The following is a 21,576-nucleotide window of genomic DNA, read 5'->3' as shown; positions in this document are numbered from 1 at the left end:
ACAGGCATGGGCATACACCCCTGAACTGTTGCATGTCATAGTAATCATAGCCAAAAATCAGATTACTTGTAAAAGTTAAACTGGAACAAAAATGGATGAACGATGTGGAGAAAGGGTGTAAAATGACAGAGGCGGACACACACTAGGCGGCACACACGTTTCAGAAACTGTTGCTGGTTCTTGTTGTATAAGCTGGTTAGGAGCCTGAGCCCTTGGGCTACAACCAAGCCAGAAAATATGAGTCATCCCATGAAAGACCTCCCACCTGCCTTAAAAAAGCTCAGTCTTATATAGCTACAGGCGTAACTGAAGTACATAATCAGCAGCAAACATACGAACTGCAATATTTATATCGGCTGATGTAAATTTTGGGGAAATCACTGAAAGATTTTAGGCTCCGTTTGCTGTTCTTGTATCTTTCCCTGCGTCTCACGCACAACGCCCTCTCAGAGGCTGCCACACCCAGTCTGTGCTTCACAGGCAAAGTTGACTCATGAAGTGTAAGAAGACACCAGCGGAGTGTTTCTGAGTCCACAAATACCCGCCGCCGACCCGCGCACACGGCTAAAGAAGAGCCAACATGAAGCTTTGTTTGAGGATTGCGGTGCTGCTTTTCCTGGTTACTGGAACATTAACACAAGGTAAAAGCACAGCTGCCATTATTATTGTGTGTAACTGCTTTTTAAGGTCACGCGAGACGAGTATAGCGAATTAAAAAGTTGTTTGGCCACTTGCCAAAAACAAACAAACAAGCAAATAAACAAAGAAGCACTTCTTTGAAAAGCTGGGTATTATTTCGTAGTAATAACGTCTGCTCTTTGCACATGCGGACGATATGATCCACACGCGTAAAATAAGACAAATGTTTGTAATAACGTGTAACTTTTGAGGACTGTGGTTCAATGCACACAAAAACCTGCAACCTGAGCACACGCTGAACTGTTTGCCTCGATCCAAACCGGGATACTCATCCTTTATTCACAATTTATTTAGTTCAGCTCACGAATCCGAACATTGTCTCTGTTAACAACCCTCCTGTGCGCACAAACGTCTGAAACTGCGCGTAACACGTCTCTCAAAACTTTAATGCGTGTGCGCCAATCGCTGATCACGTCATGCCCACGTGGGGTTTTGAAGCAAATTTAATGTTGCCAGCTTCGCACAGATCTACAGATATAGGCTGCGTTCAATTCCCAGTGTAAAACTGGGAGATCTGGGCTTCCTGTGTGGGGTTTTTGTGTGCTTTTTCAAATAAAGCGGACGTTTCTTTCGCTAAACAAACTCATAACCCGTTTATTAGAAAACATGTATCAGTTACAGACGCTACACAGTAGCCGCCGAAATGTTCGAGTTATTGATTGAAGGATGTTCCTCCCAGAGCGCAATGATGTCATTAAAGAGTTTAGGCTTGAAGCTCATATCATTTGCAACATATTCCATACTCGAGATGTTTTTTGGAATAATTACATTAACACTACATTTCATATAATGTTGAAAAATGTTTATTACATGTTTGTTACAGTGTCCTTAGTGTGGTCCTCTGGTCTTTTTGTTCTTTGGGTCAAACACATGATAGCTGGTTCCTCTGAGGTTTCCAGGATTATTTCCTTTTTTGGGAATACACCAAATTCCAGAAGTGGAAGCAATTTGTCACACGACTGGTACGAGTTTAGAGCGAAAAGATGCTGCTCGTCAGGATCAAGCAAACAGTTTTATTTTCATTCATTTACAAATGAAGGTTGGGGTGCCTGTAGAAAAGATTGTGAGTGTGAGTGGGCCTGACGTGGCTGGATATCTGTTTGGACTAATGTGAGAAGATCCAAATCAACCAAGCTGATCTTCTCCTCGGTTCAAACACTAGTGTCCAAGTCCCTGTTCACTTTACATTACATTTATTTGACCTCTTGGAAATCCAGTTCATGTTTTGGAGACGGACAAATAACCACAACAATAATTCAATTCAATTTTATTTGTGCAGCACCAAATCACAACAACAGTCACCTCAGGTGTTTTATATTGTAAGGTAGAGCCTACAATAACACAGAGAAAAACCCAACCCAGTGGGAAGGAAAAACTCCCTTTTAACAGGAAGAAACCTCCAGCAGAACCAGGCTCAGGGAGGGGCGGGGCCATCTGCTGTGATTGGTTGGGGTGAGAGAAGGAAGACAGGATAAAGACATGCTGTGGAAGAGAGACAGAGGTTAATAACAATAAACACATCACACTAAATTACAGACATTAAAGACACTAACAACAAGAAAGTGCTCAGTAACAACTCCAAAAATCAAATACAAGTAACACACATATCATATCACATCATATTATACACATCCAGGATTTGTTCAACATAGTTATACTCCAAGGTATAAACTTTTTCCACGGGAAAACGTCATGGGGACAAAAATACATCCATTCATTTTCTGCCACTTATCTAGGTTTGGTGTCCTTTCTGCATCCTGTTTGGGGGCGTTACTAAGCTAGCTGACAGATATCAGTCCAGCCTTTGTGAGTGTCAGCTACATTTAAAGTTTGCACGCCATTTGCACGTCTTCCTCTGTCATACTTCCTGTATGAAACTCAAACAGAGCTGGTATGGCAAACCACAGGCATGCTTTCTAAAGTAGATGGCACGCACTGTAGTAACTGAGGTTTTCTACTTCACCCACAGCTCGTCACGATACTTTGCATAAATCTTAAATTATAACTGTAACCCAGGAAACATGCCGAAACACCCACACTGGCGTGCTCACCGTGGGGCCATACGCGCATGTTTGATGGGAAATTGATATTTGGAGAAAAGAATTAAAACACATTCCAAACTGCAGAACTCCCAGGATGGACCTCTGAGCCATCGTCTTACATCACCTGTCACAGGTCATGTGACCATGAGCAACACTGAATCAGAGCCACAAAGAGCTGATCAGTAATCTACATGTAATACATATTGTCCTGGCATGAGTCAGAAAAGGCCGTAGGTTTGTGGTGCTGTTTGCATATGTGCGTTTTGTCTGTCTGTCAGCACGATACCTTCAAAGCTGTTGACTGAATTCTGGGGGGGATTAGAGTGGGCTCATGTCCACTCAAATGTTGCTTACATCCACCAAGGTTGAAACAGACTGAGAAAAATAGACTGAAAAACTCAACTTGACCCCAAAATGTGTCAGATCTTTAACGACAGAACTGTGAAGAGAGGCAACGTTGTATGTTCAGTTGTCTTGTATTCAGCACAACAACAACAGTCGCCTCAAGGTGTTTTATATTGTAAGGTAGACCCTACAATAATACACCCAACAATCAAATGAAGAAACCTCCCTTCACACAGATCTACAAATATAGGCTGCGTATATATTACATAATAAGCCAAACAATTAAACAACAAACTCCCAGCATGGATAAACTAATTGTAGGAAGACACCAGAGAATGAAACTAAAATGAAACAAAATCCGAAAGCTCCTGTTGTCCATCACCTGCTGCTGTACAACATTTGTCATGCTGCACTCATCTGGTCACAAACTATATTTAAAAAGTGCAAAGCAGATAAAAGGAATATATGCAAAAACTAGTTCGAGTACTGGCCAGAGAGCTGCCTTAGTGCAGCTTTGTGCTTCTCGTTTCTTGTTTTTCTGTTTACTGCTGCATTCATGTGGTTCAAAGTGCGTCCTGGTTGTGCTTTATAACCACAGATGAACCAAAAGGCACACGAGTCCTCTAAGACAGCGGTCTCCAACCTTTTTTGCACCACGGACCGGTTTATGCCCGACAATATTTTCACGGACCGGCCTTTAAGGTGTCGCGGATAAATACAACAAAATAAAACTAGTACCGGTACCGAAAAAAGAAAATCTATTCATAACACACGTGAAAAGACCCAGGAAAACCGCGTAAATGCTAAAAACGATAACAAAATAACGCTGAAAACTGATAAAAACCCTGAAAACCAGACATTTCAGACCTGAGCCTCAACTCTCACGGACCGGTACCGGTCCGAGGCCCGGGGGTTGGGGACCGCTGCTCTAAGACGGTCTGCAGAGCTGCTGCTCTGAGGCAAACCTGTCTGTGGGCGCGTACAGTACAAGATCAACGGGCCCAGCAAGTGCTGGATTTCTGCACTTGTTCAGGCAAAGTGCGGCTCACACCTCCTACTTTCAGTTGTGACTCGTGCTTTTTACAGCTTCTTGATGTGTCAGTCAGAGCTGCCCTAGCAACCAGCAAATACACTGTATGACTGTATCCAACACGCAAGGGGCACAGTGAGCTGTGGGCCCGGCACATCTGGCATGCGATTAGTGTGGACTGTGGGTTGTGACGACTCAGTGCTGCTTTCAATAGCACAGGGAACATTCTGACTCCATTCTGCAATAAAAACATGAATAGGTAAAAAATTCAATTGGTTAATTTCAGCCAGTTTTCCCAGTTCTAAGTTCGACTTAGTGAAACTGGTATTTAAGATTAGTTTTACAAAGTACAGATCGTGAAGGTATTTAAAATATGTTAATAAACAAAGGCTACAAATAAACAACACGATACCAAACATCTTAATAATTCAGTGATGATATCGTAGAAAACATGATAGAAATGTAAAACTATGGCGTTCAGCGGGAAATAAAAACAGCAGTCACTGTGAAACATGAACCTCACATCTACCTGCCACCGTCCACACTGTGCATGAAACCATCTAATGTGACGTCACCATTCTGGACATGTTCGCTCTGCTGGTACTCCCAGCACTCCCAGTACTCCCAGCCTTCCATTCATGACCCAGGTCACTCACAGCTTCCCACCATGGGCCCACACGGGCATGTTTGTGTCTGCTAGTTAAAGACTCAGAGGAAATCAGACATGCTGACAAAGCTGGATATAAACATATATAGATATAAATATAAAGGGTATTTATGTGAAGTGTGATGTAGTGTGACAGTGTTACCCTCCTGTGGTTACAGTCAACAGTCTCCACTATTAAACTGTAATGCTCTTCCTCATGTCTTCTTCATACAGAACTCAGCCTGGAGGATGGGTTGGATGAAATAAGTGAGTGACCGTCACATCGGGCACTTTTCCTAGCATTGTTTTTTTAAAGGTTTCATTCACTCGTTTCTTTCTGTTTCTTTAGAAACGACAACCCAAAAGCCCAAAGAGAAGCCAAAGGCACCAGAGCAGCCCAATAAGGATGGTTTGTAGTATTTCATGTGTTACGACTGAACTTTGAAGCACGCCATCAGTGGCCTTTTGTTTACAGTGATGTATATTACACATATGATGATCTGTGTTAGTCTGTCCCATTGTCCTGAACACAATATGTCAGTGCTCAGTAATGACATGAATGACATACATATATATGTATATATATGAGATTACAGGTGTATCCATTGTAACACATCAGCTGTGTAAATCAAACTCGATGAATCAGACTTGGATGTTTTTCATGCTCTTCTTTGTGGCTCTGGCAGTCATTCGTGCCATCTTTAAATTTCCCAGAAACTGCTTCATAATAAGAACGTAAGACTGTGAAAGCAGAAATAAAACGGTATAAATATAGATTTAAACGTATGTCCCAGTTGATATGCTGCACAGCTTCCTGTTTTGAAGCCACACACGTGGACGGGTTAACAGACTAATTCCATGTGTTTCTCCTTCAGGTGAGCTAGACCTTTGGGATGCATTTGAACCAGGTAGATACGCTGACGTCTTATTTTACTGATTGTCTTCTGCTGAGTGTCAGAATTTGTTCTGCGTAATATATTTGTCCTTTTTTAATCTCATGTCTGATTTTTACTTCTACAAATGCAAAACTGTTAAGCATAAATCATAAAATAGCTCCTCGTTAGCCATGCTTGGACTGTCCACCACTGTTTTGTTTAAATTAATCTTTCTTCCACAGACGAGCCACAGCCGGAAAAACCCAAGAAACCAAGTCCTGGAGACTCTGGTAGGTCTGACAGCCTTCATACATCCTGTGCTTTTGTATCATTTGTGATGCAGGGACATTGACGCTAAGATGGATTTTTTTTTTTTTTTTTTTTTTTGTACTGTTTTAATGCCAAAACACAGTTTACACTGGCACAGGCGATTAGAAAACCAGAGCCAATTTGGATTAATCCTGACATAAATATTTTATTATTTGCACATTATGGTTATTGTCAACATCAGTGTGTAAAGCTAGACCCCAACTTTAATGCATACAACAGATGTAGGGTACTGTACAAGAGGGACAGCAAATATCGTCTCAGTGTTGAAGAAGGACAAGCACTCTTTCGTGCAGACTTGGAAGAGCTGGTATAAAAAAGCATCATACAGAACAGAGGGAAGCTGTATACAAATACTGTGAGGTAAAAAAGAATGCTGCTCCAAGTGGAAGCATGACTGATTTTCTTTTAACATCTTGTGCAATTCCAGGAAAAAACTGAAACACAGACACAGCTGTTCATGATATGGTGTTTGGTAACACCACTCCATTTGCTAAACTATTGGATTTGGCAGGGACCTTTGATTTCTTTATGTAACAAGACATGTGAAACAGCTCTAGAGTTTAATTCTATTTCAGCAAATACTCGATTGGTCTGACCTGTAAATATGACATAAAAAAGTCTCTCAAGTCTCAGAGATGCATAGTTACAGATACATTAAAGGTAGTAAATTAAGTTTAGTTTGATTAAAATTAAACTAAACTTGTGAAAAGACTCTAGACATTGGTTAAAGAAATTTGCTTGTTTTTCATTGTTTAGCTCTGTTTGTCTCAAATGAAAATCCAATATTCTCTGTTCATTTAACACTTTAAAATTTTATGCATAACACATATTAAGTCATTGTTAAATGAACTGAAGCATGCACCACAGTATTTGCCATTTGCAAAATAGCAGATTTTTGCTTGACCTGTGCATTTCACTCACAATTGTCCATATAAACTAAAGTGCATTTGGCTTGAAAATGCATTTATGTATATCATTTACTTTTGTTGACATAAATGCATTTCATATGTATATTTAATTTGCATTTTTTGCATAATTTAAGTTAGAACTTATATTTATTTTAGGCTTACACTATAGGTAATTCAATGCCAGCCTTTAACAGGCAATATTAATTAAAATAAGTTTAAAAACTTAACCTAGACCATCTATGAAAGTTTTATTCTTGTGGGACAGCTTATTTTTGAGTTTGAATCACTAGTGACTTAACTGGGGCTGGCGAGGAAATTTCAACTGGTGACAGACACCAGATTTGATGTGAAATCTCCAGTGGTGAATGATAGCTCAGATCTATGGCCCATTTACTGAAGTTTGTATCTTAGATAGAAAATTTTGAATAGTTATGACCGGAAATACTCCAGATGCATTATTGGAGGGCGTTAAAGGAGTCTAATTTTAATGTGGTACACTGTGACCTAAGTACTTGTGCTGCTTGGCTCCATGCCTCTCTGTGGCTCTGCGATATGAAAAGGGCCCCTTAGAAGAGGACTAGAGGGAAAGATATGGTGAGAGGGGTCTAAAATCTCACTCTGGGGGGATTCTTATGTCACATCTATGGCCAAGGCTTTCACATCTCCATCATTGTGGATGGTGAAAAGCTCCCAAGCAGGTAGGTAAGCCCTTTGCATGTAAATTTTTTACACTCAGAAACTTTGACCGTTTTATCTTTCAAACCATCATTCTTTTCACTTCTTAACAAAACTCCTGCAAAACACCTGCCAGACTGCACCACGCCCTGCGTGACATTCAGAGAAGTCTTTTATTATTTCTGTGAAAGCAGAAATAAAACGGTATAAATATAGATTTAAACGTATGTCCCAGTTGATATGCTGCACAGCTTCCTGTTTTGAAGCCACACACGTGGACGGGTTAACAGACTAATTCCATGTGTTTCTCCTTCAGGTGAGCTAGACCTTTGGGATGCATTTGGACCAGGTAGATACGCTGACGTCTTATTTTACTGATTGTCTTCTGCTGAGTGTCAGAATTTGTTCTGCGTAATATATTTGTCCTTTTTTAATCTCATGTCTGATTTTTACTTCTACAAATGCAAAACTGTTAAGCATAAATCATAAAATAGCTCCTCGTTAGCCATGCTTGGACTGTCCACCACTGTTTTGTTTAAATTAATCTTTCTTCCACAGACGAGCCACAGCCGGAAAAACCCAAGAAACCAAGTCCTGGAGACTCTGGTAGGTCTGACAGCCTTCATACATCCTGTGCTTTTGTATCATTTGTGATGCAGGGACATTGACGCTAAGATGGATTTTTTTTTTTTTTTTTTTTTTGTACTGTTTTAATGCCAAAACACAGTTTACACTGGCACAGGCGATTAGAAAACCAGAGCCAATTTGGATTAATCCTGACATAAATATTTTATTATTTGCACATTATGGTTATTGTCAACATCAGTGTGTAAAGCTAGACCCCAACTTTAATGCATACAACAGATGTAGGGTACTGTACAAGAGGGACAGCAAATATCGTCTCAGTGTTGAAGAAGGACAAGCACTCTTTCGTGCAGACTTGGAAGAGCTGGTATAAAAAAGCATCATACAGAACAGAGGGAAGCTGTATACAAATACTGTGAGGTAAAAAAGAATGCTGCTCCAAGTGGAAGCATGACTGATTTTCTTTTAACATCTTGTGCAATTCCAGGAAAAAACTGAAACACAGACACAGCTGTTCATGATATGGTGTTTGGTAACACCACTCCATTTGCTAAACTATTGGATTTGGCAGGGACCTTTGATTTCTTTATGTAACAAGACATGTGAAACAGCTCTAGAGTTTAATTCTATTTCAGCAAATACTCGATTGGTCTGACCTGTAAATATGACATAAAAAAGTCTCTCAAGTCTCAGAGATGCATAGTTACAGATACATTAAAGGTAGTAAATTAAGTTTAGTTTGATTAAAATTAAACTAAACTTGTGAAAAGACTCTAGACATTGGTTAAAGAAATTTGCTTGTTTTTCATTGTTTAGCTCTGTTTGTCTCAAATGAAAATCCAATATTCTCTGTTCATTTAACACTTTAAAATTTTATGCATAACACATATTAAGTCATTGTTAAATGAACTGAAGCATGCACCACAGTATTTGCCATTTGCAAAATAGCAGATTTTTGCTTGACCTGTGCATTTCACTCACAATTGTCCATATAAACTAAAGTGCATTTGGCTTGAAAATGCATTTATGTATATCATTTACTTTTGTTGACATAAATGCATTTCATATGTATATTTAATTTGCATTTTTTGCATAATTTAAGTTAGAACTTATATTTATTTTAGGCTTACACTATAGGTAATTCAATGCCAGCCTTTAACAGGCAATATTAATTAAAATAAGTTTAAAAACTTAACCTAGACCATCTATGAAAGTTTTATTCTTGTGGGACAGCTTATTTTTGAGTTTGAATCACTAGTGACTTAACTGGGGCTGGCGAGGAAATTTCAACTGGTGACAGACACCAGATTTGATGTGAAATCTCCAGTGGTGAATGATAGCTCAGATCTATGGCCCATTTACTGAAGTTTGTATCTTAGATAGAAAATTTTGAATAGTTATGACCGGAAATACTCCAGATGCATTATTGGAGGGCGTTAAAGGAGTCTAATTTTAATGTGGTACACTGTGACCTAAGTACTTGTGCTGCTTGGCTCCATGCCTCTCTGTGGCTCTGCGATATGAAAAGGGCCCCTTAGAAGAGGACTAGAGGGAAAGATATGGTGAGAGGGGTCTAAAATCTCACTCTGGGGGGATTCTTATGTCACATCTATGGCCAAGGCTTTCACATCTCCATCATTGTGGATGGTGAAAAGCTCCCAAGCAGGTAGGTAAGCCCTTTGCATGTAAATTTTTTACACTCAGAAACTTTGACCGTTTTATCTTTCAAACCATCATTCTTTTCACTTCTTAACAAAACTCCTGCAAAACACCTGCCAGACTGCACCACGCCCTGCGTGACATTCAGAGAAGTCTTTTATTATTTCTGTGAAAGCAGAAATAAAACGGTATAAATATAGATTTAAACGTATGTCCCAGTTGATATGCTGCACAGCTTCCTGTTTTGAAGCCACACACGTGGACGGGTTAACAGACTAATTCCATGTGTTTCTCCTTCAGGTGAGCTAGACCTTTGGGATGCATTTGAACCAGGTAGATACGCTGACGTCTTATTTTACTGATTGTCTTCTGCTGAGTGTCAGAATTTGTTCTGCGTAATATATTTGTCCTTTTTTAATCTCATGTCTGATTTTTACTTCTACAAATGCAAAACTGTTAAGCATAAATCATAAAATAGCTCCTCGTTAGCCATGCTTGGACTGTCCACCACTGTTTTGTTTAAATTAATCTTTCTTCCACAGACGAGCCACAGCCGGAAAAACCCAAGAAACCAAGTCCTGGAGACTCTGGTAGGTCTGACAGCCTTCATACATCCTGTGCTTTTGTATCATTTGTGATGCAGGGACATTGACGCTAAGATGGATTTTTTTTTTTTTTTTTTTTTTTGTACTGTTTTAATGCCAAAACACAGTTTACACTGGCACAGGCGATTAGAAAACCAGAGCCAATTTGGATTAATCCTGACATAAATATTTTATTATTTGCACATTATGGTTATTGTCAACATCAGTGTGTAAAGCTAGACCCCAACTTTAATGCATACAACAGATGTAGGGTACTGTACAAGAGGGACAGCAAATATCGTCTCAGTGTTGAAGAAGGACAAGCACTCTTTCGTGCAGACTTGGAAGAGCTGGTATAAAAAAGCATCATACAGAACAGAGGGAAGCTGTATACAAATACTGTGAGGTAAAAAAGAATGCTGCTCCAAGTGGAAGCATGACTGATTTTCTTTTAACATCTTGTGCAATTCCAGGAAAAAACTGAAACACAGACACAGCTGTTCATGATATGGTGTTTGGTAACACCACTCCATTTGCTAAACTATTGGATTTGGCAGGGACCTTTGATTTCTTTATGTAACAAGACATGTGAAACAGCTCTAGAGTTTAATTCTATTTCAGCAAATACTCGATTGGTCTGACCTGTAAATATGACATAAAAAAGTCTCTCAAGTCTCAGAGATGCATAGTTACAGATACATTAAAGGTAGTAAATTAAGTTTAGTTTGATTAAAATTAAACTAAACTTGTGAAAAGACTCTAGACATTGGTTAAAGAAATTTGCTTGTTTTTCATTGTTTAGCTCTGTTTGTCTCAAATGAAAATCCAATATTCTCTGTTCATTTAACACTTTAAAATTTTATGCATAACACATATTAAGTCATTGTTAAATGAACTGAAGCATGCACCACAGTATTTGCCATTTGCAAAATAGCAGATTTTTGCTTGACCTGTGCATTTCACTCACAATTGTCCATATAAACTAAAGTGCATTTGGCTTGAAAATGCATTTATGTATATCATTTACTTTTGTTGACATAAATGCATTTCATATGTATATTTAATTTGCATTTTTTGCATAATTTAAGTTAGAACTTATATTTATTTTAGGCTTACACTATAGGTAATTCAATGCCAGCCTTTAACAGGCAATATTAATTAAAATAAGTTTAAAAACTTAACCTAGACCATCTATGAAAGTTTTATTCTTGTGGGACAGCTTATTTTTGAGTTTGAATCACTAGTGACTTAACTGGGGCTGGCGAGGAAATTTCAACTGGTGACAGACACCAGATTTGATGTGAAATCTCCAGTGGTGAATGATAGCTCAGATCTATGGCCCATTTACTGAAGTTTGTATCTTAGATAGAAAATTTTGAATAGTTATGACCGGAAATACTCCAGATGCATTATTGGAGGGCGTTAAAGGAGTCTAATTTTAATGTGGTACACTGTGACCTAAGTACTTGTGCTGCTTGGCTCCATGCCTCTCTGTGGCTCTGCGATATGAAAAGGGCCCCTTAGAAGAGGACTAGAGGGAAAGATATGGTGAGAGGGGTCTAAAATCTCACTCTGGGGGGATTCTTATGTCACATCTATGGCCAAGGCTTTCACATCTCCATCATTGTGGATGGTGAAAAGCTCCCAAGCAGGTAGGTAAGCCCTTTGCATGTAAATTTTTTACACTCAGAAACTTTGACCGTTTTATCTTTCAAACCATCATTCTTTTCACTTCTTAACAAAACTCCTGCAAAACACCTGCCAGACTGCACCACGCCCTGCGTGACATTCAGAGAAGTCTTTTATTATTTCTGTGAAAGCAGAAATAAAACGGTATAAATATAGATTTAAACGTATGTCCCAGTTGATATACTGCACAGCTTCCTGTTTTGAAGCCACACACGTGGACGGGTTAACAGACTAATTCCATGTGTTTCTCCTTCAGGTGAGCTAGACCTTTGGGATGCATTTGGACCAGGTAGATACGCTGACGTCTTATTTTACTGATTGTCTTCTGCTGAGTGTCAGAATTTGTTCTGCGTAATATATTTGTCCTTTTTTAATCTCATGTCTGATTTTTACTTCTACAAATGCAAAACTGTTAAGCATAAATCATAAAATAGCTCCTCGTTAGCCATGCTTGGACTGTCCACCACTGTTTTGTTTAAATTAATCTTTCTTCCACAGACGAGCCACAGCCGGAAAAACCCAAGAAACCAAGTCCTGGAGACTCTGGTAGGTCTGACAGCCTTCATACATCCTGTGCTTTTGTATCATTTGTGATGCAGGGACATTGACGCTAAGATGGATTTTTTTTTTTTTTTTTTTTTTGTACTGTTTTAATGCCAAAACACAGTTTACACTGGCACAGGCGATTAGAAAACCAGAGCCAATTTGGATTAATCCTGACATAAATATTTTATTATTTGCACATTATGGTTATTGTCAACATCAGTGTGTAAAGCTAGACCCCAACTTTAATGCATACAACAGATGTAGGGTACTGTACAAGAGGGACAGCAAATATCGTCTCAGTGTTGAAGAAGGACAAGCACTCTTTCGTGCAGACTTGGAAGAGCTGGTATAAAAAAGCATCATACAGAACAGAGGGAAGCTGTATACAAATACTGTGAGGTAAAAAAGAATGCTGCTCCAAGTGGAAGCATGACTGATTTTCTTTTAACATCTTGTGCAATTCCAGGAAAAAACTGAAACACAGACACAGCTGTTCATGATATGGTGTTTGGTAACACCACTCCATTTGCTAAACTATTGGATTTGGCAGGGACCTTTGATTTCTTTATGTAACAAGACATGTGAAACAGCTCTAGAGTTTAATTCTATTTCAGCAAATACTCGATTGGTCTGACCTGTAAATATGACATAAAAAAGTCTCTCAAGTCTCAGAGATGCATAGTTACAGATACATTAAAGGTAGTAAATTAAGTTTAGTTTGATTAAAATTAAACTAAACTTGTGAAAAGACTCTAGACATTGGTTAAAGAAATTTGCTTGTTTTTCATTGTTTAGCTCTGTTTGTCTCAAATGAAAATCCAATATTCTCTGTTCATTTAACACTTTAAAATTTTATGCATAACACATATTAAGTCATTGTTAAATGAACTGAAGCATGCACCACAGTATTTGCCATTTGCAAAATAGCAGATTTTTGCTTGACCTGTGCATTTCACTCACAATTGTCCATATAAACTAAAGTGCATTTGGCTTGAAAATGCATTTATGTATATCATTTACTTTTGTTGACATAAATGCATTTCATATGTATATTTAATTTGCATTTTTTGCATAATTTAAGTTAGAACTTATATTTATTTTAGGCTTACACTATAGGTAATTCAATGCCAGCCTTTAACAGGCAATATTAATTAAAATAAGTTTAAAAACTTAACCTAGACCATCTATGAAAGTTTTATTCTTGTGGGACAGCTTATTTTTGAGTTTGAATCACTAGTGACTTAACTGGGGCTGGCGAGGAAATTTCAACTGGTGACAGACACCAGATTTGATGTGAAATCTCCAGTGGTGAATGATAGCTCAGATCTATGGCCCATTTACTGAAGTTTGTATCTTAGATAGAAAATTTTGAATAGTTATGACCGGAAATACTCCAGATGCATTATTGGAGGGCGTTAAAGGAGTCTAATTTTAATGTGGTACACTGTGACCTAAGTACTTGTGCTGCTTGGCTCCATGCCTCTCTGTGGCTCTGCGATATGAAAAGGGCCCCTTAGAAGAGGACTAGAGGGAAAGATATGGTGAGAGGGGTCTAAAATCTCACTCTGGGGGGATTCTTATGTCACATCTATGGCCAAGGCTTTCACATCTCCATCATTGTGGATGGTGAAAAGCTCCCAAGCAGGTAGGTAAGCCCTTTGCATGTAAATTTTTTACACTCAGAAACTTTGACCGTTTTATCTTTCAAACCATCATTCTTTTCACTTCTTAACAAAACTCCTGCAAAACACCTGCCAGACTGCACCACGCCCTGCGTGACATTCAGAGAAGTCTTTTATTATTTCTGTGAAAGCAGAAATAAAACGGTATAAATATAGATTTAAACGTATGTCCCAGTTGATATGCTGCACAGCTTCCTGTTTTGAAGCCACACACGTGGACGGGTTAACAGACTAATTCCATGTGTTTCTCCTTCAGGTGAGCTAGACCTTTGGGATGCATTTAGACCAGGTAGATACGCTGACGTCTTATTTTACTGATTGTCTTCTGCTGAGTGTCAGAATTTGTTCTGCGTAATATATTTGTCCTTTTTTAATCTCATGTCTGATTTTTACTTCTACAAATGCAAAACTGTTAAGCATAAATCATAAAATAGCTCCTCGTTAGCCATGCTTGGACTGTCCACCACTGTTTTGTTTAAATTAATCTTTCTTCCACAGACGAGCCACAGCCGGAAAAACCCAAGAAACCAAGTCCTGGAGACTCTGGTAGGTCTGACAGCCTTCATACATCCTGTGCTTTTGTATCATTTGTGATGCAGGGACATTGACGCTAAGATGGATTTTTTTTTTTTTTTTTTTTTGTACTGTTTTAATGCCAAAACACAGTTTACACTGGCACAGGCGATTAGAAAACCAGAGCCAATTTGGATTAATCCTGACATAAATATTTTATTATTTGCACATTATGGTTATTGTCAACATCAGTGTGTAAAGCTAGACCCCAACTTTAATGCATACAACAGATGTAGGGTACTGTACAAGAGGGACAGCAAATATCGTCTCAGTGTTGAAGAAGGACAAGCACTCTTTCGTGCAGACTTGGAAGAGCTGGTATAAAAAAGCATCATACAGAACAGAGGGAAGCTGTATACAAATACTGTGAGGTAAAAAAGAATGCTGCTCCAAGTGGAAGCATGACTGATTTTCTTTTAACATCTTGTGCAATTCCAGGAAAAAACTGAAACACAGACACAGCTGTTCATGATATGGTGTTTGGTAACACCACTCCATTTGCTAAACTATTGGATTTGGCAGGGACCTTTGATTTCTTTATGTAACAAGACATGTGAAACAGCTCTAGAGTTTAATTCTATTTCAGCAAATACTCGATTGGTCTGACCTGTAAATATGACATAAAAAAGTCTCTCAAGTCTCAGAGATGCATAGTTACAGATACATTAAAGGTAGTAAATTAAGTTTAGTTTGATTAAAATTAAACTAAACTTGTGAAAAGACTCTAGACATTGGTTAAAGAAATTTGCTTGTTTTTCATTGTTTAGCTCTGTTTGTCTCAAATGAAAATCCAATATTCTCTGTTCATTTAACACTTTAAAATTTTATGCATAACACATATTAAGTCATTGTTAAATGAACTGAAGCATGCACCACAGTATTTGCCATTTGCAAAATAGCAGATTTTTGCTTGACCTGTGCATTTCACTCACAATTGTCCATATAAACTAAAGTGCATTTGGCTTGAAAATGCATTTATGTATATCATTTACTTTTGTTGACATAAATGCATTTCATATGTATATTTAATTTGCATTTTTTGCATAATTTAAGTTAGAACTTATATTTATTTTAGGCTTACACTATAGGTAATTCAATGCCAGCCTTTAACAGGCAATATTAATTAAAATAAGTTTAAAAACTTAACCTAGACCATCTATGAAAGTTTTATTCTTGTGGGACAGCTTATTTTTGAGTTTGAATCACTAGTGACTTAACTGGGGCTGGCGAGGAAATTTCAACTGGTGACAGACACCAGATTTGATGTGAAATCTCCAGTGGTGAATGATAGCTCAGATCTATGGCCCATTTACTGAAGTTTGTATCTTAGATAGAAAATTTTGAATAGTTATGACCGGAAATACTCCAGATGCATTATTGGAGGGCGTTAAAGGAGTCTAATTTTAATGTGGTACACTGTGACCTAAGTACTTGTGCTGCTTGGCTCCATGCCTCTCTGTGGCTCTGCGATATGAAAAGGGCCCCTTAGAAGAGGACTAGAGGGAAAGATATGGTGAGAGGGGTCTAAAATCTCACTCTGGGGGGATTCTTATGTCACATCTATGGCCAAGGCTTTCACATCTCCATCATTGTGGATGGTGAAAAGCTCCCAAGCAGGTAGGTAAGCCCTTTGCATGTAAATTTTTTACACTCAGAAACTTTGACCGTTTTATCTTTCAAACCATCATTCTTTTCACTTCTTAACAAAACTCCTGCAAAACACCTGCCAGACTGCACCACGCCCTGCGTGACATTCAGAGAAGTCTTTTATTATTTCTGTGAAAGCAGAAATAAAACGGTATAAATATAGATTTAAACGTATGTCCCAGTTGATATGCTGCACAGCTTCCTGTTTTGAAGCCACACACGTGGACGGGTTAACAGACTAATTCCATGTGTTTCTCCTTCAGGTGAGCTAGACCTTTGGGATGCATTTGAACCAGGTAGATACGCTGACGTCTTATTTTACTGATTGTCTTCTGCTGAGTGTCAGAATTTGTTCTGCGTAATATATTTGTCCTTTTTTAATCTCATGTCTGATTTTTACTTCTACAAATGCAAAACTGTTAAGCATAAATCATAAAATAGCTCCTCGTTAGCCATGCTTGGACTGTCCACCACTGTTTTGTTTAAATTAATCTTTCTTCCACAGACGAGCCACAGCCGGAAAAACCCAAGAAACCAAGTCCTGGAGACTCTGGTAGGTCTGACAGCCTTCATACATCCTGTGCTTTTGTATCATTTGTGATGCAGGGACATTGACGCTAAGATGGATTTTTTTTTTTTTTTTTTTTTTGTACTGTTTTAATGCCAAAACACAGTTTACACTGGCACAGGCGATTAGAAAACCAGAGCCAATTTGGATTAATCCTGACATAAATATTTTATTATTTGCACATTATGGTTATTGTCAACATCAGTGTGTAAAGCTAGACCCCAACTTTAATGCATACAACAGATGTAGGGTACTGTACAAGAGGGACAGCAAATATCGTCTCAGTGTTGAAGAAGGACAAGCACTCTTTCGTGCAGACTTGGAAGAGCTGGTATAAAAAAGCATCATACAGAACAGAGGGAAGCTGTATACAAATACTGTGAGGTAAAAAAGAATGCTGCTCCAAGTGGAAGCATGACTGATTTTCTTTTAACATCTTGTGCAATTCCAGGAAAAAACTGAAACACAGACACAGCTGTTCATGATATGGTGTTTGGTAACACCACTCCATTTGCTAAACTATTGGATTTGGCAGGGACCTTTGATTTCTTTATGTAACAAGACATGTGAAACAGCTCTAGAGTTTAATTCTATTTCAGCAAATACTCGATTGGTCTGACCTGTAAATATGACATAAAAAAGTCTCTCAAGTCTCAGAGATGCATAGTTACAGATACATTAAAGGTAGTAAATTAAGTTTAGTTTGATTAAAATTAAACTAAACTTGTGAAAAGACTCTAGACATTGGTTAAAGAAATTTGCTTGTTTTTCATTGTTTAGCTCTGTTTGTCTCAAATGAAAATCCAATATTCTCTGTTCATTTAACACTTTAAAATTTTATGCATAACACATATTAAGTCATTGTTAAATGAACTGAAGCATGCACCACAGTATTTGCCATTTGCAAAATAGCAGATTTTTGCTTGACCTGTGCATTTCACTCACAATTGTCCATATAAACTAAAGTGCATTTGGCTTGAAAATGCATTTATGTATATCATTTACTTTTGTTGACATAAATGCATTTCATATGTATATTTAATTTGCATTTTTTGCATAATTTAAGTTAGAACTTATATTTATTTTAGGCTTACACTATAGGTAATTCAATGCCAGCCTTTAACAGGCAATATTAATTAAAATAAGTTTAAAAACTTAACCTAGACCATCTATGAAAGTTTTATTCTTGTGGGACAGCTTATTTTTGAGTTTGAATCACTAGTGACTTAACTGGGGCTGGCGAGGAAATTTCAACTGGTGACAGACACCAGATTTGATGTGAAATCTCCAGTGGTGAATGATAGCTCAGATCTATGGCCCATTTACTGAAGTTTGTATCTTAGATAGAAAATTTTGAATAGTTATGACCGGAAATACTCCAGATGCATTATTGGAGGGCGTTAAAGGAGTCTAATTTTAATGTGGTACACTGTGACCTAAGTACTTGTGCTGCTTGGCTCCATGCCTCTCTGTGGCTCTGCGATATGAAAAGGGCCCCTTAGAAGAGGACTAGAGGGAAAGATATGGTGAGAGGGGTCTAAAATCTCACTCTGGGGGGATTCTTATGTCACATCTATGGCCAAGGCTTTCACATCTCCATCATTGTGGATGGTGAAAAGCTCCCAAGCAGGTAGGTAAGCCCTTTGCATGTAAATTTTTTACACTCAGAAACTTTGACCGTTTTATCTTTCAAACCATCATTCTTTTCACTTCTTAACAAAACTCCTGCAAAACACCTGCCAGACTGCACCACGCCCTGCGTGACATTCAGAGAAGTCTTTTATTATTTCTGTGAAAGCAGAAATAAAACGGTATAAATATAGATTTAAACGTATGTCCCAGTTGATATGCTGCACAGCTTCCTGTTTTGAAGCCACACACGTGGACGGGTTAACAGACTAATTCCATGTGTTTCTCCTTCAGGTGAGCTAGACCTTTGGGATGCATTTGGACCAGGTAGATACGCTGACGTCTTATTTTACTGATTGTCTTCTGCTGAGTGTCAGAATTTGTTCTGCGTAATATATTTGTCCTTTTTTAATCTCATGTCTGATTTTTACTTCTACAAATGCAAAACTGTTAAGCATAAATCATAAAATAGCTCCTCGTTAGCCATGCTTGGACTGTCCACCACTGTTTTGTTTAAATTAATCTTTCTTCCACAGACGAGCCACAGCCGGAAAAACCCAAGAAACCAAGTCCTGGAGACTCTGGTAGGTCTGACAGCCTTCATACATCCTGTGCTTTTGTATCATTTGTGATGCAGGGACATTGACGCTAAGATGGATTTTTTTTTTTTTTTTTTTTTTGTACTGTTTTAATGCCAAAACACAGTTTACACTGGCACAGGCGATTAGAAAACCAGAGCCAATTTGGATTAATCCTGACATAAATATTTTATTATTTGCACATTATGGTTATTGTCAACATCAGTGTGTAAAGCTAGACCCCAACTTTAATGCATACAACAGATGTAGGGTACTGTACAAGAGGGACAGCAAATATCGTCTCAGTGTTGAAGAAGGACAAGCACTCTTTCGTGCAGACTTGGAAGAGCTGGTATAAAAAAGCATCATACAGAACAGAGGGAAGCTGTATACAAATACTGTGAGGTAAAAAAGAATGCTGCTCCAAGTGGAAGCATGACTGATTTTCTTTTAACATCTTGTGCAATTCCAGGAAAAAACTGAAACACAGACACAGCTGTTCATGATATGGTGTTTGGTAACACCACTCCATTTGCTAAACTATTGGATTTGGCAGGGACCTTTGATTTCTTTATGTAACAAGACATGTGAAACAGCTCTAGAGTTTAATTCTATTTCAGCAAATACTCGATTGGTCTGACCTGTAAATATGACATAAAAAAGTCTCTCAAGTCTCAGAGATGCATAGTTACAGATACATTAAAGGTAGTAAATTAAGTTTAGTTTGATTAAAATTAAACTAAACTTGTGAAAAGACTCTAGACATTGGTTAAAGAAATTTGCTTGTTTTTCATTGTTTAGCTCTGTTTGTCTCAAATGAAAATCCAATATTCTCTGTTCATTTAACACTTTAAAATTTTATGCATAACACATATTAAGTCATTGTTAAATGAACTGAAGCATGCACCACAGTATTTGCCATTTGCAAAATAGCAGATTTTTGCTTGACCTGTGCATTTCACTCACAATTGTCCATATAAACTAAAGTGCATTTGGCTTGAAAATGCATTTATGTATATCATTTACTTTTGTTGACATAAATGCATTTCATATGTATATTTAATTTGCATTTTTTGCATAATTTAAGTTAGAACTTATATTTATTTTAGGCTTACACTATAGGTAATTCAATGCCAGCCTTTAACAGGCAATATTAATTAAAATAAGTTTAAAAACTTAACCTAGACCATCTATGAAAGTTTTATTCTTGTGGGACAGCTTATTTTTGAGTTTGAATCACTAGTGACTTAACTGGGGCTGGCGAGGAAATTTCAACTGGTGACAGACACCAGATTTGATGTGAAATCTCCAGTGGTGAATGATAGCTCAGATCTATGGCCCATTTACTGAAGTTTGTATCTTAGATAGAAAATTTTGAATAGTTATGACCGGAAATACTCCAGATGCATTATTGGAGGGCGTTAAAGGAGTCTAATTTTAATGTGGTACACTGTGACCTAAGTACTTGTGCTGCTTGGCTCCATGCCTCTCTGTGGCTCTGCGATATGAAAAGGGCCCCTTAGAAGGGTGACACCAGTCGTGAGACAGGAGGCGCCGCCATGTGGTGATACACTGCATTACGATAGCAACTGTTACACATAGGTTGGCCGTAATGCACACCGCGGAGAATTAACAAACACGTTACCACTCGAGGAGGTGGCAATACTCCGACACCAGACGTCAGTCGTGCTGCTCCTGAGTAACGCTTCATCAAATGACGTCTGATGCACCGCCGGTGTGTCAGCATCCTGTGACACACCACCCCGCCTACCTGTGCTGAAAACAGAAGCAGACCCCGTGACACCACACCAGAGAAACACCACCAACTCCTAATAGTTATTACGTGAGTTATCATAACATAAAATACAATATCATTGTATTGAAGCAATAAAGTGATGAATAACTGTTTTCCAGTACGATGTTTTGCAATGTTGTTGGTTTTTTGTTGCATTGTTGATTTGTTTTTCACCGAAGCAGCTAATAAAGCACGATGGATTTTTACAATTTTGCCTCTTTCTTGTAAGATTCTATAATACAATTAAATAATAATGCCAGTTATAAATAAAGACAATAAATTGAGTAAATTATGAAACACTTATTTTATTTCTATTAGATCTGAAAATGTTGTGTAACACTACAACCTGAAAGGACAAATAGATGCGTTGGCCTGTAACAACAGCTGTGAGATGGAATCGTCCAAATCACCAAAGTAAACTGGACCTGGGCTTGTTGCAGGATCTGAAGTTACTAAACATGTTGTGAGTGTGTGCACTCTCACTTAGGACC

The 21,576-nt window shown here is 38.1% G+C and overlaps 1 protein-coding gene across 5 annotated transcripts; it reads left to right on the top strand.

Moving 5' to 3' along the window:
* The first annotated feature begins 272 nt into the window (after positions 1 to 272).
* On the top strand, positions 273 to 21,294 carry LOC143414995 (uncharacterized). 5 transcript variants are annotated; one of them, XM_076880205.1, is made up of 14 exons: positions 275 to 641; positions 4,997 to 5,029; positions 5,112 to 5,171; positions 7,867 to 7,899; positions 8,109 to 8,156; positions 10,337 to 10,384; positions 12,324 to 12,356; positions 12,566 to 12,613; positions 14,552 to 14,584; positions 14,794 to 14,841; positions 17,021 to 17,068; positions 19,007 to 19,039; positions 19,249 to 19,296; positions 19,763 to 21,294. In XM_076880205.1, the coding sequence occupies exons 1-14, from the start codon at positions 581 to 583 to the stop codon at positions 19,771 to 19,773; spliced, it is 585 nt and encodes a 194-aa protein (XP_076736320.1). In that variant the 5' UTR covers positions 275 to 580; the 3' UTR covers positions 19,774 to 21,294. The 5 variants fall into 5 exon arrangements, 4 of the variants coding, with proteins under 4 accessions (XP_076736317.1, XP_076736319.1, XP_076736320.1 ...); XM_076880202.1 differs by lacking the exon at positions 19,763 to 21,294 and having other exon boundaries at positions 273 to 641; positions 19,249 to 19,386; XR_013095604.1 differs by lacking the exon at positions 19,763 to 21,294 and having other exon boundaries at positions 277 to 641; positions 17,535 to 19,039; positions 19,249 to 19,297.
* The last annotated feature ends 282 nt before the right edge of the window (positions 21,295 to 21,576 follow it).

This window comes from Maylandia zebra, linkage group LG23 (assembly GCF_041146795.1).
Source record: "Maylandia zebra isolate NMK-2024a linkage group LG23, Mzebra_GT3a, whole genome shotgun sequence".
NCBI classification, from domain to species: domain Eukaryota; kingdom Metazoa; phylum Chordata; class Actinopteri; order Cichliformes; family Cichlidae; genus Maylandia; species Maylandia zebra.
Note: the sequence above shows the minus strand (reverse complement) of the source record. Positions and strands in the feature narration are given on the sequence as shown.